General features: G+C 33.0%; 1 protein-coding gene and 1 pseudogene across 1 annotated transcript; both read left to right on the forward strand.

Annotated features, from left to right (window-relative positions):
- The first annotated feature begins 3684 nt into the window (after positions 1-3684).
- On the forward strand, positions 3685-5020 carry LOC115968447. Its single transcript, XM_031087846.1, has 3 exons — positions 3685-4590; positions 4663-4782; positions 4943-5020. Exons 1-3 carry the CDS (start codon positions 3685-3687, stop codon positions 5018-5020), a joined length of 1104 nt encoding a protein of 367 aa, XP_030943706.1.
- A 2860-nt stretch (positions 5021-7880) lies between these two features.
- Positions 7881-16076, forward strand: LOC115968449 (annotated as a pseudogene).
- The last annotated feature ends 2585 nt before the right edge of the window (positions 16077-18661 follow it).

Consider the following 18661-nt stretch of genomic DNA (forward strand, 5'->3'; position numbering starts at 1 on the left):
TTCCAAGTATTGAAGGCAAATGTACATCCTCGAGGATAGGACTCCTAGCTTCTGTATAAGTATTGCTGGAACAAGTTGGGGAACTAAAGAAATTGTGGATGACATGAAAAAATGTAGCCACGATGTTCAAGTTTGGTTATGATTATGCACTCACAATACAGACTATTAGTTTTATTTAAAGAAAAATTATAATAAAAAAGAACCTTGCAGACTTCTAAAATTCTGTCTTTGATTGGATTCTTACTTGAAGATAACAGTGTAAGAATATTCAAAATTAATAAGCTTTGGCTTGACAAATCATTACCTTGAGTACATAAAAGGTGCTAATGATTTTGAAATTAATGAGCTCTTAATCATATCTAAGTGTTAGCAAGTCCTCTCCACCTCAGTAGTGGTCTTTCTCTCCACCCCCGTGTGGTGCTCTCTACCATCTCCGTATGGTCCTTTCCTCCACCTCCGTGTGGTTGCTCCACCTCAGTGTTTTCTTTCTCCACCACCTCTGTGTGGTTTCCTCTCCCCACTATTGTGTGGGTCTTTTTCATACCCAAAACTCAGATCTCATACCCAAATCTCAGAATTTATACCCATCAATCCTTCCCAACTTTCTTGCCCTAAATCTCAGAATTCATACTCGCTTATTATTCTCAAATTTCGCGAGTTTGATCAGAGAGAAGACCTTCTTTGCACCTCAGTGGGTCTGGTTGGAAGCCTCTGTTCAACGATCCTTTGTCGTTTGTGGGGCCTGGTCGTTGGAATCGCCCAATTTCATCGGCTAGTGAGTGGATTGACACCCTTATTGGTAAGATTCATAATTCCCCTTCTTGTTGCTATGATTGTGCTAGGTTGTGGTCCTTTGGTTGTTCTTGGTTGGTTAAGTTGTCAAGCTGTGGTTTCTTTCAATCTCAGTATGCGTTTGTTAGCCTGAAATTGTAGAGGTATAGGTAGAGACTCAAAAGTAAGAGCTCTTAAGGAGCTAATACAAGCTTCAAACCCAGATTTGGTGTTCTTGTCTGAAACAAAAATCCATGCACCTAGAATTAATAGAATCAAAACCCGTTTGAACTTCTTTGACTGTTTTTATGTGGAAGCCAATGGACGGGCTGGGGGTTTAGCCTTGTTTTGGAGAATGGCTGTTGATTTGGAGATAGTCTATTCAGATAGCAATGTAATTGCTTCACTAATCTATTCTGATCCAGAAAGATCTCCATGGATGTTGTTCTGTGTATATGGCCCTCCTAGGAGAGCCAAAAGGAAGAAATTTTGGGCAAAGTTGAAGACTTGGCAAAATCTTTTTCAGGGCCTTGGGCAGTAATGGGTGACTTCAATAGCATCAAGGGTTCAAAGGAGAAAAAAGGAGGATAACATGTAGGGGAAAGCTCAGTTAACAGTCTCAGGGATTTTATAAATAATACGGGTGCCATTGATCTTGATTTTATTGGTCCGTCCTTTACCTGGTCCAATAGACGTGAAGGTCTTGCAAATATTAGGCAGAGGTTAGATCAGTGTTTATGTGATCAAGAATGGCAGATTTTCTTCCCTAAGGCAGGCATTCGGCATCTTGTCAATGCGAATTCTGATCATAACCCAATCCTCTTAGATACCCATGTGGAGAACACATATCTTGTAAAGCCTTTTCGTTTTGAGGCTATGTGGACTAGGGATGAATCAAGTAAAGAAGTAATAGAAATTGCTTGGCAAACGAGAGTTGACGGCCCACAAAGTCTTAAACTGGCCAAAAAATTGGAAGCATCTAGGAGAGATCTTAAAAGATGGAATAAGAGCTGTTTTGGAAGTTCAAGAGAGAAAATTAAAGAGCTGGAGTAGAAGATAGCACAAATTCAGAGTTTAGAGGCCACAAAAGAAAATTTGGAGCTTGAAGCTTCGTTGAGTTTAGATTTGGATGAATGGCTAGCAAGGGAGGATCTAAAATGGAAACAAAAATCTAGAGAGATTTGGATAAGAGAGGGTGATCGGAATACTCGTTTCTTCCATCTCTCAACTTTGATCAGAAGAAGGAGAAATTGTATTCAAGAAATCAAATTGGAGGATGGATCTTGGATAAATGATGGGGAAGACATTCAAAAGTATTTTATTGAGAACTTTAAGGCTCTTTATCAAACCGGTTCTCCTAATATTCCGGAAAATTTGGAAAACTTAATAGAGCCATGCATCTCAAATATTGAAAACGAAGAACTATGTAGGGTGCCAACGAGAGATGAAATACGGAAAGTTATATTTGAGATGAAGTCTCTTAAAGCCCCGGGGCCAGATGGTTTTCCAGCACTTTTCTACAAACACTACTGGGAGATGGTAGGGGATCAAATTGTGTCAGCCACTCAGAGTTTTTTCAGAGATGGAAGATTGCTTAAAGGGTTTAACTAGACCTTCATCTCTCTAATTCCAAAGAAAAAGGGAGCATGTAATTTTTACCAATTTCGGCCTATTAGTCTGTGCAATGTGTGCTATAAGGTGATTTCCAAGATCATTGTTAACAGGCTAAGACCCCTCCTATCAAAAATAGTGGATCCAGCTCACGTAGCTTTTATGCCAAATCGCTGGATAACAGAAAATATGGCTCTTGCTCAAGAAGTTGTGCATAGTTTTAAAAAAACACAAAAAAAAGAAAGAAAGGTTTTCTGGGGTTCAAGCTAGATTTTCAAAAAACATATGACCGTTTGGAATGAAACTTTTTAATCATTGTGCTCAAAGCATTTGGGTTTAGTGCTAAATTCACAAGTTTGATCCATCAGTGCCTCTCTACTATCCAATTCTCAATTCTGCTCAATGGTGGACAATGCCCAAGCTTTTTACCATCACGGGGGATCAGACAAGGGGATCCCATATCCCCATATCTTTTCATCTTGGGTAGTGAAGTGCTAATGAGGCTAATCAACAAAGAAATCTCTCTTGGGCGGCTGTCTGCTGTTAAAGTCTCAGGTAATGCCCATTCTATTTCCAAACTTTGTTATGCTGATGATTTAATGCTATTCTGTAAAGCTAAAATGTATGAGCTTAATGTTTTAGATATATTGTTACTGGTCGGGATAGGTCATCAGTGTGGAAAAGTCTAGGGTTTTTCCTTCCAAGGGAGTCAGCCAACAATTTTCAAATCAAATTAAAAGCTGTTAGGGGATAAACAAACTTCCCTCAAACTCAAAATACTTGGGTGTGCCTCTTTTCTCCTCGGCAAGTAGATCCAGGGATCTAAACCCAATCAAAGAGAAGTTAGAAAATAAACTCTCGGGTTGGAAGAGCAAAAACTTATCCTGGCAAGGTAGAGCAACCCTTATCAAATTGGTTGCACAGGCCATTCTAGCCTATTCAATGATAGCCATTCAATATCCTAGAGAGCTGTGCAAGTGCTTGGATGCTGTTGTTAGATGGTTCTGGTGGAACCCAAAGTCTAATTCTGGCTCGTTCCTGACACCCATTGCTTGGTCGTATTTATGTTGGCCTCTAAAGGAAGGAGACTTGGGTTTTAGAAAATTCTGGGACTTCAATCAAGCTCTAATTTCCAAGTTAGCCTAGTGGATTCTTTCAGAGAAAGATTGTTTGTGTGTAAAAGTGCCCAGAGCAAAATACAAAGTTAGGGGCAATTGGCTAAACCATAAGACTGTGGGGTCTCCCTCCAAGATTTGGAGAAGCTTAGAAGGCACGAAATCTCTGCTTGCTCGAAGTGCCTGCATGTTGATAGGTAATGGAAACACAATCAGAATATGGGAGGACCCTTGGATTCCAGATCTTCCTAATTTCATCCCGAGTCCAAGGGAGGGGACCGGTCTAGAATTGGCACTTATTGTTTCACAACTAATCAACCAAGAAGGCTGGGATCTTACCAAAATAAGAAATACTTTTGATGAGACTACATCCCAGCTCATCCAAAAAATCCCCCTCTCACGGCTTGCTCCAAAAGATTGTTGGATGTGGATCTCCAATAGCACAGGGGAGTTTTCGGTTAAGTCCGCTTATTGGTTAAGTAGAAACATTAGCCCTCCCATAAACCAAGATGCAACTCACGGCCTCATTTGGAAGTCAAAAATCCATGAAAGGCTCAAAATGCACTTGTGGCGTATTGCGGCAAATTGCTTACCTACTAAAGATCGTTTAGCCAGATTCTATGATTTAGATGATGTCCTTTGCCCTCTTTGCAAGGATACTGAAGAATCTAGCCTTCATCTCTTTATCTCTTGCCCCTTTACGAGAGCTGTGTGGTTTAATTCCCAATGGGGACTAAGGTTAGAAAATTTGAACTTAAACTCTCCTTCTTATCTTATTGGGGTCTTCCTTAATCCTCCCGCTGAAGGTAATATTGTGGGGGTTAAAAGGGATGAATTCTTATTGTTTGGGGCTGTCATTTGCGAAGCCATTTGGAGGGCTAGAAACCAAGCTATCTTTGAAGGCAAAGAAACTAATCCAATTGAGCTATGCCAGAAAGTTGATAAGTCCATAGGTGAGCACAAAATGCCCATAGCAACTCAGTTGGGCTTCCAATTGCTGAAACAAGATCAAAGGTGGAAGAAACCACCCAGAGATTCAATCAAAATAAATGTTGATGCTGCTTTCAAAGATGATAAATCCTCCATTGCAGCGGTTGCTAGAGATTGAAGAGGTGAAGTGGTTTTTGCTTGTGCTAAGAGAGTATATTCCAACCTCCCTTTTCAGGCAGAAGCAGAAGCCATTAAATGGGCTTTAAGTTTAGCTAAAAGTATTGATGCAGCTACTATAATTATGGAGAGTGACTCCAAAGGCTGTGTAGACGCTCTAGCTCCTTCTGGTAATCAGGTTCCCTGGAGAATTAGAGGTTTATGCAATGAAATTCTCAACTTCTTGTCACTTATTCTTGGCTATCATGTCGCCTGGATCCCTAGGGGGACAAATAAAGCAGCTCGTTCTCTAGCTAAGTGGTCATTTGTGAATAATGTTTTTGGTTCTTTCGATGTAGGTTTCAGCCCTTCCTGTTTTGAGCTTATCATTACGAATGAGGCTCTTTTTTCCTCTTTGTAGTTCCTTTGTCTTGTGAATAAAATTTCTTGTTCATCAAAAAAAAAAAAAAAAAAATGAGCTCTTAATCATATCTGACCTGCTAAGTGTATCTTATCATGTTAGTGAAGATCATAATTCTAATGTTAATATGAATTCATTTAGTTTTTACGTTACTATTATGTCCATGATTTGTCATAAAATTTAAAATACCAAATGCACCAACATTTTCCTAAATATATGAATACATACTCTCAAGATCTTGAACACAATTAGCACATAATGCATAACAAACTTAAGTCTATAAAATGTGTAGAAGAGGTATACTAAATAGGTTTCCTTTTCCTCTAGCAAAAAGGAATTATGTACGATTTGAATGTACGAATTCTAAGAAAAAGTTGCATATACACGGTTCTTTTAGACAAATAAAGTTGCGTATTGTCAAATATTATGGTGTGTCTTTGTGTGTTGGGAGTGACTAATTCTTGATGTATATCTTTTTTTTTTTTTTTAAAAAAAAAAAGAGATATTATCTAGCACCATGATTTTTTCGTGGATGATTGTCTCGAGGAATGTTTGCTTCTTTTTCCTAAATTATTGAAGGTTAGTATTATTTTTTTATCAACAAAGCTCGAGTGAAACTGTTGTTTCATTTTGAATTAACCGATTAGATGATTGATGAATATTTTGCATTTATAACTACTTATCCTCATGTTTGGCCCCTTAAAATTTGCAAAGAGCACATATCAAAGTTAAGGAATTGTAGTAAAAAAAAAAAATCATACTGTACATGATTGCAGTCAGACAAAGAAGACAAAGAGTTGAAAGCACAAATGAATTGAAGCAAGGGGATGATCATAATTAACAAGGTTTGTTACTGAGTATCATTATTTTTGTTTGGGTCTTCATTTTTAAACCATATAAGTTAATTACTTTGTGCAAACTCTTATTTTGCATGCATGTATTTAGTCATTCCTCCAAATTATTGTTATATTTCAATCATTTAACCTTATCATATTTTTTCGGAAATTGTTAAAATTTTTAGTACTATCATTTACACCATCTATCATAATACAACAACAATATCAACAAAACCTTATGCTCTGTTTGGCTGGGGGTTAGAAAGATGGAGGGATGGAAAATGGTGGGATAAAATATATTAAATTTAGCTTTCCTTCATGTCTGTTTGGTTGGGAGAATGGAAAAGGGAAGGGATGGAAAACTCCTCTGTTTGGTTGAGAAGAAATATTGAAGGACAAAAAACGTAATTTATATAAATTTAATTTCATACCCCTATTACATAAAAAAAGAAAAATTTAATAGTTTGTAAGAAGTAATTTTTAAAAAAAATTATTATAGACTTACCTAGTAATACAACTAATAAAACATCTAGCCAAAAAAAAAAAAAAAAACCTGTCGTTCAATATTAAAACAAAAGAAGGCACAAACACACACAAAACAACATACATAGTGTATCTAGGCAAATAATAATAATAATAATAATAATAAAAGAACATGCCATTTGATTTTTTTTTTCCCTTTTAAGAAAAAAAACACACACATACACATCAACAACAACGTACATGGTACATTTAATAACAAAAAAAGAAAAAGGAAAAAAAGAAAACCAACCGGTCGACTTACATTTATACTATTTATAAGATGATTCTTTTTTTTGGACTGGACTTTTATGTAATTTAGAAATATCCTTAAACTTTAGGTTTAATGAAAAAACTTGAGGACAACCCAGTAAAAATATATCTCCAACTCCACTTCATTATAGTCTTCGTCCAACACTAAAAAAAAAAAAACAAACAAAATCCAAGTTTTAGTCCTGGTTCGGATTTTGCAAAAAAAAAAAAAAAAAAAAAAAAAGACCAGGCCAGACCAATTCTATATCCATATAATTTTTTTATTATATATATATTTTTAAAAAACCTAATAACCTAACTCTACCTTTCTCTCCTCTCATTCTATTCTAATACAATTGAACATATTTTTGGGTGTTTTGAATCAATTAATCCAAAATTATTTGCGAAAATTCAAAATATTAGAGCCCAACAGTGCATGCCAAGGATTGAAATTCATTAGATCCAAGCTTTTATGGGATTGACAAACCTGTCTAGTCCCAAAAATTGCAAAAATCGAACTAGACCTATGTATGAAAGGTGGTAATGAGTTAATTTCCATCTACTCCTATTTTCTCCCTAAATTAGGGGGATTAGTTTTTGGTGGTCCCGGTGAGGACACATAGGCCTCACTAAAATCTCCCCCCATTTTCTATGATTGAATTGATGTAAATTGGTTTTCTTTTTTAATTTTTTATTCCACATCACAATACTGACGCGGCATAAAAATAATTTTTATTTTAATCGTCAGCTAGATCAATATTTTCCTTACTTTACTTAATGACATGGACTATTTTGACACACTACAAAATGATTAGGGACTAAACCGAAAAATTTGAAACATTATTAACCAAATTGACACAATCTAAATGTCACACCAAACAGATAATTTAACACCACACACAGTAAAAATTGTTACCCACATCATTTCCTTTCCCTCTCTAGTGTTTAAAATCTTTCCTCCCATTTTGTAAAAAAAAAAAAAAATCTTTCCTCCCATTTCTACTGTACCAAACACACTGAAACTGACTTTTATTTACCGTCTCAGGAGTTAGGACAATGAAAGCAAATCTTTTTGCTATTTGCTTTCTGGGTTTTTATTTTTCGTGGGGTTTGAAAGTAGAACCTGAATATACTCTTCAATTCTCTCCTTTTTAATCATATTTCTTTAGGTAAATTTAATAAAGCATTCTGACTGAGCCGTGTTTGGATATGGTTGGTCAAGTAAAGCTCTTCTTCTTCTTCTTTTCCAATAAAGGTTTCTAGACTTGACTTATTAATTTGAATTCTGGTTTTCTGTTTTTGTGGGATTTGAGAGTAGACCCAGAAATAGCTACAGCTCAGTTTACATCATCCTCAATTTCAACGAGGAACTTGTCTTCGTTTCAAGGGCTTCAACTATCAACAGTGAAAGTTAGTCCTTCAGTGGAGCATTTGGGAGTGGGGAGCGGTCTCTTTCAGAGGGCACTTACGGGTCTGGTTGCTTCCAAGGTAGTATTTTCATCACCCATTTTTGTTTCTCCAATTTATCAGTGTTTGCTATTGAAGTTTGTTGTATTGTAGTATGTGGGGATTTTGATTGTTGTGAATTATGTGTTGGTATGTGGCTGGTTTGGGTACTTTGGGATGGGTTTCTCTATAGTTTGTATGATGGTATTAGTTTGAAATGTGTGATCAAAGGGTTTAAGGGAAAGCTAGAACAAAAAGTTAAAAAAAAAAAAAAAAAATTACAGCAAATAATTTAGTGAAAGCTCTGGGACAGAAGACATGAGAAGTCGAAAGTTCATTCATAGAAGGTCTTAAAAAATAACTGTTTCAGCTTTATTACGCATAACTATTACTCCTCAATGAAAGTGCATTCTTTTCTCTTCAAAATTACACATTGACCACAAAGGAACAACTTTTCAAATCCCCCAATTACAGCTTTAGACAAAACATCTCTTCCAACATGATAAAACCTTCACCACAAGTTAAGGATTTACTACATCGTAGGATAAGGTGTTACCTAGGAGACACCAAACAAGCAAAAGATCATAGATCACAATTCTCATTCCACCCTAAGCCATCACACATTGTAAGAGGAAATGATTCACATTATCTTCATGGTTTTTACACATTGAATTACCAATCCATAATAATTAACCTTGCTTAAATTATTTGTTATCAAAATCTTCCCTACTACCATACAACACGAGAAGAAAGCTACCCTTGAGTTTGCGGTACACAAATTTGTCAGTGCTTTGCAAGGAAAATTTGTTCCTCCTTCTCTCAATATTTTATAGTAGCTCTTCAATTGGAAGTCTTTTTTTTTTCAGTACAGAAATCATAATAAATATCTTCTAATAATTGTGCCATAGATTATATTTCCTAATCATGCACTGTTCAAATGAGTATAGGATTCCATTTAAAACGACCAATTCCAAACTCTATATAGTTTTCCGCTTTATATTCTCTATTTGTTGCGATTAGAAAAAATTAGGTTGTCTCTCCTTTATAGCAGACTTACCATTCCACAAAATTTAGAGCCATCACTGTCATATATGATAATATGCAAGGCATCCCTTCTTCTAATATGATTCCACAAACCCAATGCATACAATCTGTTGACCTTGCCCGAACACCAATTTGCACAAATAGTGCCATTCTTCTATTACTCTCTTCCAGAATGCATTTTCTTTGCATATCCCCAAAACCACTTTCGCAACAAAGCTTGATTACACAACAATATCTTCTTAATCCCCAATTCTCCACGCTATAGAGTAGAGGATTGCAACAAATACTCCAATTAACTAAATGGAAATTAAATTCGTCACCCTTGCCACCTCAAAGGAAATCCTTTTGAAGTTTTTCCAACCTATTTGCCACCCTATAGGCTATGGAAAAAATATAGGAAATATTTTGGAAGGCTAGATAGCATACTTTTGATTATAGTCAGTATGCCACCCTTTGATAGGTACAATTTCTTCCAACCAACCAATTTCTTATGCATTCTCTCTTGAATGGAATCCCATATATGCATTGCCTTGAAATGAGCTCCCAACAGTAAACCCAAGGACTTCAAAACATGACATCCAAGATTACCTACTAGTTTTTCAATATTCACTATCTTGCCTTCTGGCCCCGATTTAGAATTACATAGAATAATTCTCAAACCTAAAATTGGCTCAAAACAAATAAGGAAACATCTTAAATAATGAAGATGTGTAGAGTATGCATCACAAATGATGGGTGTGTCATCAACAAAAAGTAGATGGGATATTACCAAATAACCATTCAAATAACCATTCAAATAACCCCTCGAATTATCAAAGAGGAAACCATTCAAATAACCCCCTGACACTACTTTCATTATAATCCTTCTTAATGCTTCCTAACAACCACAGACAATAAAGGGGAAACCATATCCCCGTAACATAACCAATCTCATACTAGGAAAAAACCTAGTTGGAATGCCATTCACCAAAACCAGAAATCAGACTAGAAATACAAACCTTCATTTGCCCCAAAGCCACACTTTTGAAATAAATAAATCAAGAAGTCCCAGTTGAGGTGGTCATTAGCCTTTGCCATATTTAGGCTTCCAAATTTTAGACAACTATCCAAACATGTGATTGAGTCTAACTAGTCTATTGAGAATCTATAGTTGATCTCAAAATTTTGGGACTAAGGATTGGTTGTTGTATCCGAACATTCATTAGCTATGAGGATAGAATCAAGTATTTGTCGACCTTTAATTAATGCATTAGGCATATTAGACACAATCTCCCCTAATACCCCCTTTCAATCTATTTGCTTTTATAGGAATTAAAACCCCAAAGGTAGCATTTAAAAATTTTTCAAGCACACATTTGTCATAACTTGATGCATTGTGATTTTTTTTTTTTTTTTATTAAGTAAATAAACATTATTAAAAACTCAAATCAAGTACACAATGAAAGAGCAAAAAAAGAAAGAAAAAATAAAATAGGAAACAAACAGAGTGATTATGTAGCTCCTAGGGGGTCCACAAACTCTAAGAACTCCTCAATCGAGAACATCATGAGGGATGTCATTCACTCATATAAGGTTTTCAAAAACTGAAACTTCAATTTCATCATGCTAGTTTATGTACCTTCAAAACACCTTGCACTTAGTTCCCACCATATACACTACATAAGACAGAGCAGGACTACTAACCAACTGCCCCCTATTATCTCTTCTCCCAAATCATCTCAACTAGCTCAAGAGAATATGGCATCACCCAAGAAATACCAAATAAGCAGAAATACCAATTGATTTGTTGAATTTTAGTTTGGAAAACATGATTGACTACTGTTATTGTTATTTGTTGTAATTCAGTTTAGTTTCAAATAGAGAATCTATCCTTGAGGACCTTGACTATATACCTCCTAATTTTAGAAGGATAAAACTTTTTTATTGTAAGGTTGTTTGCCAATGAAACAATGAAAATGTATTTTGGGGCCCACAAGAGAAAAAGAAAACTGCTTTGTGGGTCATTTTTTTGTTAGAAAGTTCAGAATCAGGTCACTTTATGGTTTTTAAGTATGCTCTATTTTACGTGTCATATATGGGAACTTATGTGTTCAATACTTCTCTGTTTCTATGTAGCAATTTTTCTGTTTATTTCCTAGGCTTGGTTCTGATTTAAAATCAGAAGACAGCTGTTTATGGTCAAACAACAATATATACACCATAGCTGTGGATTTACATTTACTGAAATTCTGATACAGTTCATGTTATGCGTGTCTTTTCTGACAAGGTAGCATTTTGTTCCCATTTCTATAGTACACCAACATTAAGCCTTTGGGTGATAGAGTGTTGGTCAAGATCAAAACAGCTGAGGAAAAGACAGATGGTGGAATTTTGGTCCCAACAATTGCTCAAACTAAGCCTCAAGGAGGTGAGGTGGTTGCAACTGGAGAGGGTAAGACAGTTAGGAAGAACAAAGGAGACATCAATGTGAAGGTAACTTTTGCTTACTCATCTTTCTAGCTTCTAATTCTCCATTGTTTGTTCCTTTCAATAATTGATTTTCTTTGAACAGATTGGCACCCAAATTGTGTATTCCAAGTATGCAGGGACTAAGTTGGAGTTCAGTGGTTCAAAGCATCTTATTTTGAAGGATGATGATATAGTTGGTATTCTTGAAACAGATGATGCCAAGGAACTTTAGCCCCTGAATGATAGTTTTAATCAAGGTTTGTTATATTTTTAAAGTTCATTACCCTTGCATGTATTTTCATGAAATGTGTATAGTGGAGTATAGCCAAAGATAAATAATAATGTCAATGTAAGGTCTCATCCTGGGGTTGTAGTCAGTGAACTGTTTTTGGTTTACTGCAAAATAATTATGTAGCTATGCATGATATATCATGTCTGATCTTGCATTATGCTTTATTTATGTCTTTTCTTGGTTTATCATGTGAGCCACTGAGAATCTGAAGTAATATTTGGTATTATACCTTGTACGTTTGAACTCAAGTGCAGGTTACTGAGATTGAGGAAAAGACTGCTGGGGCTTTGTTGCTGACAAAGGTGACCAAGAAGAAACCTTCCATTGGGACGGTGAGGACTAGAGCATCCTCAACTTTATGCTCTCCCAAGCATTAGCTGAATGCTTGTTTTAGGATTGTAAGATGGGATTTCAGTGTTTGGGAAGATTAATGTTTGATGTTTATTCTACACTAATCGCAGACCCGTACGTTGCGCGAGATAATTTTTTTTTAGGGTAATCTTATTAAATATATTTGGGGTAATAAGTAATAACACTCTTCCATTCTGTTTATATTATTAACAAAATATTTTAACTTTATTTAAGAATCTGTTTATAAATGTTTAACAATGGTTAGTAAAGACATTACTCATAATTTTAGAATTAAAATACTAATTTATAAAATACCAAAACATTTGAAATGACAAATCTCTCCATAACTCATTGGGAAAAGAAAAGGAAAAGACATTACTTAATATTTTGAAATACACTTTAATTTAAAATTTTAAAATAAGAGAATTTAATTTTAAAATTAAGGTTAATTTTGGAACCTACCTTAAGCACATGCAAGTTAGTACACAATATTCTAATATTAATTTAACAAAGTTTGGTCAAACAAATGTAAAGGGTGAAAATATTTTTTCCTTTCAAGTTTGACGTAGAGTGTCATTTCTTCAAACCTCAAGAAAGGAGAATGTAATTACCTCTATATTATTATTATTGTTGTTGCTGCTGCTGTTATTAATAATTGATTTTTCATTTTCTTCTAAGTTAATAAAAACCTTACATATACCTTTTTATTTATTTATAGAATATACATTTTTTTAACCTTTACGTATCTTTTTTTTAATGTCAATCTTTACATATACCTTAAGTAAACTCTATATATTCTACTTCTTTAGATGTGCAAAATCATAGATTACTATTTCATAATAATAGTAGCTAATTAGTTTTATCACTTTTTTTCATAATTTCATTTATATCATTTTTTACTATTATCATAATTTCATTTCTTATGTAATTTCTATTATTACATGATAACATCTCCTTTTAGTTATGAATTAGAGTTTGATTAGTTTTAATTTTAAATATATTGCTATGATTGTGTTTAATTATTGATTATTGATTCAATTTTTTAAGTGAATGTAACAGTTGATTTTATTGCACTATAATGTTTTTAATGTTCTTCATATTGATCATATTTATTTTGTATTTTTACTTCTCCTTACAACCTCTTTGTTTTCCAATTAATAGTTACTAATTGACATTTGATTTTTTTTTTCTTTACCATCTCTCTCTCTCTCTCTCCATAGTCAACCTATTGTTTTCCAAAACTTGATGATTATTTTATTGCATTAAATATGCATTGTATTTTTTTTTTCCATTTAATTTTGCTACCCTTAAGTTAGTATATCCATAACTATTAGTTTCTTTATATTATATTTGGTTTGATATCCTCATTATTATTATTATTATTATTAATTTAGTGTTTCCCAATTGGCAATTCTTTTGTATTATATTTTTTCTTTGATGTATTGGGTTTGAGAATGAGTGTGTCCCTAGTATTACTCCACTTTATGAGGACACTTTTATTTATTGAATTTAAGTAAAATTTTAAAATTTTAATTTTTTAAATAAAAAAGGAGAGAAATTAAAATATAAATAATTTAATGATATGGAAGATGTGAGGAGATGAATAGTGATATTAAAATAGAAGGTAGTGGGGAGATGAAAAGATAAAGGTAAGGAAAAAGCTTGGACAAAGTGTAGATGAAAAAAAAAAAGTACAATTTTTTAAGGATAATTTTATTGATTTAAATTTAAATAAAATATTTCATGTTTAATTATTATATATATATATATATATATATATAGATGTGACTGAATTTAATTGTTGAATAACATAAGATGAGAAGAAAAAAAAGTAAAAATAAAATATATAACAATAAATACCAATAAAGAGAACAATTGCACATAAAAGATTTTTATTCTTTCTTATAACTCTAATTAAGATTGATGGTTTTTTTTTTTAATATGTGTTTTAGTATTGTGTTTTTTTAATTTCCCATTAGAAAGTCTTTTCTTTCCCTTTTATAATTTTCATTGAATTTTGGTTTGGATTAATACTTAGTTGTTTTTGGAAATAGGAATTTGAATATGCCTACCAATTTTTTTACTAATAAATTATTATAAAATCTATTTTTTATTTCTTTAGTTTTATTTTAATTTTGGTTAAGTTAACCTTGTAATTTTGTGATGATTTTTTATTATTATGGTAATTTCCTTATTCCATAAGAGATGAGTTGTATATTAAGCAAATGTAACACACTACAACAAAGTTAGAAGAATATGGTTCACCTTAAAAAATATTAATGAAATACACAAAAAAAAAATATTAAAATGATATCCACCCCAAATGTTTTCCTATAATGACAAGCTTTATCTTTTAACCTCTAAGAAATGCAATGCAATGACCAAAGGATATGCCCCTTTAATATATTGTCTCTAATCAAATAAACAAAGGCTCTTGTCCCCTTTAGGTACAGGTTTATATGGAATTCAATTGTTTTCAATTTCTTCTTTCCTTTGTAAGAAAGAACCATCAACCTTAACTAACCAAAAAAAAAACCATCAACATTAATCAGAGTTATAAGAAAGAACAAAAATAGGATAACATTTAACAATTAAAGAGAAAAAAACAATTCAAAAAACAAATCTAAATGGCATTAACCAATGTGGAGTTTTAATGAACTCTTGGTCTACCTAGAATATAATAGAGAAAATAAAAATGAGACTAATACTAATTCTAGGAAACATATATAGAGAAACAAAAATAAGGATGCTAATTAAAGAACATTGGCAATACCATCAATCCCGTTTAAAGCTTAATCATAGCTCCACTAATTTGCTGACTTTTGACTTTTGGCTAGTATATATTCAAGTGTTCTCCAATGCCATAAAAATCCTTATTGTCTGGTTTTACTTGAATTTCGGCAAACTACCCAATCAAATTAAGGAGAAAATAAGAATAGTGATTCTAGTGTAGGAAAAAAAATCCCAAAAATTAGTAATTTGGCATAAATAGAAGAATGTATAAAAAATTCATCGAAAAATTGAGAGAAAAAGAGAGAGAACCTTTTTTTGAATTCTGGCAAATGACCCTATTAAATTAAGTGAGAAAATGAGCATAATGATTCTAGTGTAGAAAAAAAAGAAAAAAAAAGAAAAGAAAGGATTCCCAAAGATTAGTAATTTGGCATAAATAGAAGAATATATAAAAAAAATTCATCGAAAAATTGAGAGAGAGAGAGAGAGAGAACTTCTTTTTTGTGAGAGAAAACCATGCATAAAATGAAATAGATAGTTACAAATTTATAGTAAGAGAATATGAATAAGAAGAGACAAAATAAAGGAAGATAAAGAGAAAGAAGAAGAAAATATTTATGTAGAGGGTAGTGGGGAGATGAAAATAAGGAGAATAATATTTATGTAGAAGATAGGGAGGAGATGAAAAGGAAAATAATAATATTTATATAGAAGGTAGTGGGGAGATGAAAAGGTAAGTGTGGAAAAAGTGTAAATATTAAAATAAAATAAAAAGTAAATGTTAAAAACAATTATAGAAAAATTAGAAAGAAAATGATAATGAGGTGGACGATAATGTGACTCAACTGGAGCATAGTAATAATAAATACTACGCTTCAGCTTTTAAATATATATAGATGGAATGTGACAGGTGATTGTAGTTGGGCCTGGTCCTCTAGATGAAGAAGGCAACAGGAAACCATTATTCCTCGCCCCAGGGAGCATGGTCATGTACTCCAATTATGCTGGGATTGACTTTAAGGGCAAAGACGGTTACAATTACATTGCTTTAGGGGTTTCAGATGTTATGGCTGTTCTTTCTTAGTTGTCAATTAAATGCTCTTAGTATGTACCTCCAAAATTTTATGCAAAAGTGCCTCAAGACATGGATTTTGAATATAGGTGCACTTTAGTCTTTAGAGTATGCTGATTGCAACTGTGTGTCAGATTCTAGTATTTTCAGTTCTTTGCATAGTTAACAATTAATACTAGTTCATTGAAACATCCCAAGTTCATTTGATAATGAATGGGTGTATTCTGTATTGTATTAAAATCTTCATTTTAAATGGATCCATTTCGTTGTTTAGATTAAATTTTACCAATCCAACTAAATGGAGATTTAGAGAAAAAAAAAAAAAATTCTTCTAACGTTGTCAGATTTGGTGAAGCCAATCACTGCAAATGCCTTTGCAAGGCTTAGTTCTTTCAGTATTAGTAACTATTTTTTTTTTTTTTTCATAACCCACAGCTTGTGGTGGAGGATTTTATAGCCATCGATTAAGACTACAAATCTTGTAATAGACTTTTAACTATTTATAGTTTCTATGCATATCCATATTTGTTCCCCCAAAAAAAAAAAGTTTTCAAAGTAACTTCTGTTTAGAGAGTTAAAGGCTTTCAGCCCAATTGCAACAATAATTTTTCTTGTAATAAAATTAAAAACTATAAGTGGGTGCTTGCCTTTGGCATGTTCATAACTCATAACCAGTTTTATTTATTTTTAGTTTGGTAAAATTTTTTTGTAGATAGTCAATATTATTGTAGTGGACTGGTGCACAGCCTCCGTATATACTTTCATGTGTTGAAAACATGACTAAGAAAGAAATAATTAATCAAATGGTCATACTGTGATTAGGGATGTGGCTCTTTTCAATAATTGAAGGTTTTTTTTTTTTTTTTCCTTCGTTATTTTTGTAATTCCTAAGCGCATGATTTTATTTCCATCTCTTTTATTTGTGGAACATAAAGTGGTACCGGAAAAATGGAATAGAAGATTTGGACTCTACTTAGAGATACAACTTGAGCAAAGAAAAAACTTTCCTTTTCTTTTCACTCGTTGCTCTCTTTCTCACTGTGTATCTCTCACAATTTTCTCTTACTCTATCTATTTTTCTATTCTCTTTTGCTTGCTCTCAGTCATGCCATTCTTCAAGACTGCACCGTCCTCAGTCTCACTCACTGGAGAAATTATTAAGCCCTTTGATGGATCACGTCATTTGTCCACCATTCCACTAAAAGACTCTCACTTGTTTAAAATTGCTGAGTTAGTAATAAGTTTCTGTTTTTAAAAAAATTTCTAATTCAACAATTTTAAATAAGTAAAAGTCTTTTAGTAGAATGATAAACCACATCACTTATCCACCTTTGATGACCTTATTGTAATTTCTCCTAGGATTTCTCCTCTTCACCCTTCTTCAAATGGCCGAATGGCCTTGCTTTATATTTCTTCATCTTTTCCTTCTTTTCTTCCTTTCACACTCTTGAAATCAAATCACAGTAAATGCAACTCACTTACCTTGACTCTGCTTTAACCAATGCCGAATAGCCTTAATGCATCAATCCATTTCTTTTCTTCTTTTTCTCCTCAGCATGTCCAACACGCCCAAGAAGAAAATAGGCTGACTTTTGTGGCTTGTCCAATCACCTCTTTAATGAAATGTTTTATCGAGTGTGGGCTGGACCTACGGTGCTATGATGCACCCAACAAAAATGACCATGTGTTGGATGTCATTTCGAATTAATAATATCTCAAATGATTTTTTTTTTTTTTTTGTATTAAAAAATAACAAAATCTCCAAACTCTTATCATAATGTGTGATTAAATTTATATCAAATAATTTATATTAACAATTGTTCTTCAAATTTATTGATTTTTAATATTCAAAACCAAACACAACCGTGAATCAGTTGTGAAGGTTTCCTAAAGACCAAGGATGGCTCCACGTTGGAGGTAGCGTGGTCACAAGACCACCCTGACTAGGAAAAGTAATAATAATTATATATATAAATTTAAAAAAATCTATGAGTTGTCTATCCTTAAAAAAAAGTTGTGATCACCCTAAATTTTTTTAGGTCCAACAAAATTAAACTTTGGTCATCTTAATAATATATTAGGTCCTTTCAAATAGAAATAAAAACCTTTAAAAAAAAAAAAAAAGCTAAAATTTAGGAGATGTAATTTGTAGCATTGATAATAAAACTAATGCAATAATTTCAAAATATGAAAATTAATAAAAAGAAATTGTAAAATTTTATGTATTTGCGTTTTTTTTTCCCTTTCAATATATACATGAAATTATCCTTTTATTAGATTTTTTTTTTTTTTTATAATAAAGTTCATTAATGACCACTAAAAAAAAATCTTGAAGCCGACTCTTCTTATGACCACTACACTTGAATCACTTTATTTATTTATTTTTTACATAGCCTAACATAAGGTGAATGCTCAGTGACCTTTCTTTAGAGAAAAAGTAAAAGAGAGCCAAAGAGTTATTATTGTTTTACAGTTAATGAGGATGTAAATAGGGGAGAATGGGATATGGCTCAAAATTGTTATACAGATGTAAAGTGAGCTGATGAGTCCTTTTCATGATGTTAAAACATCTTTTTAACTTCTTAGGAAAACTGAAGACGCGTAGGAATTTCTCTACTTTAAAGGCTCTTTTCCAGGGCCTTCATCCCCATTCCCCTTCCTAAC

Source organism: Quercus lobata, chromosome 11 (assembly GCF_001633185.2).
Source record: "Quercus lobata isolate SW786 chromosome 11, ValleyOak3.0 Primary Assembly, whole genome shotgun sequence".
NCBI classification, from domain to species: domain Eukaryota; kingdom Viridiplantae; phylum Streptophyta; class Magnoliopsida; order Fagales; family Fagaceae; genus Quercus; species Quercus lobata.

Excerpts from the sequence above, each read along its gene's own strand:
- LOC115968447 (XM_031087846.1), top strand. The coding sequence starts at position 3,685 with ATGTTGATAGGTAATGGAAACACAATCAGAATATGGGAGGACCCTTGG. Across the intron at positions 4,591-4,662 it reads ATAAATCCTCCATTGCAGCG|GCAGAAGCAGAAGCCATTAA; the intron begins GTTGCTAGAGAT and ends CTCCCTTTTCAG. Across the intron at positions 4,783-4,942 it reads TAGCTCCTTCTGGTAATCAG|GTTTCAGCCCTTCCTGTTTT; the intron begins GTTCCCTGGAGA and ends CTTTCGATGTAG.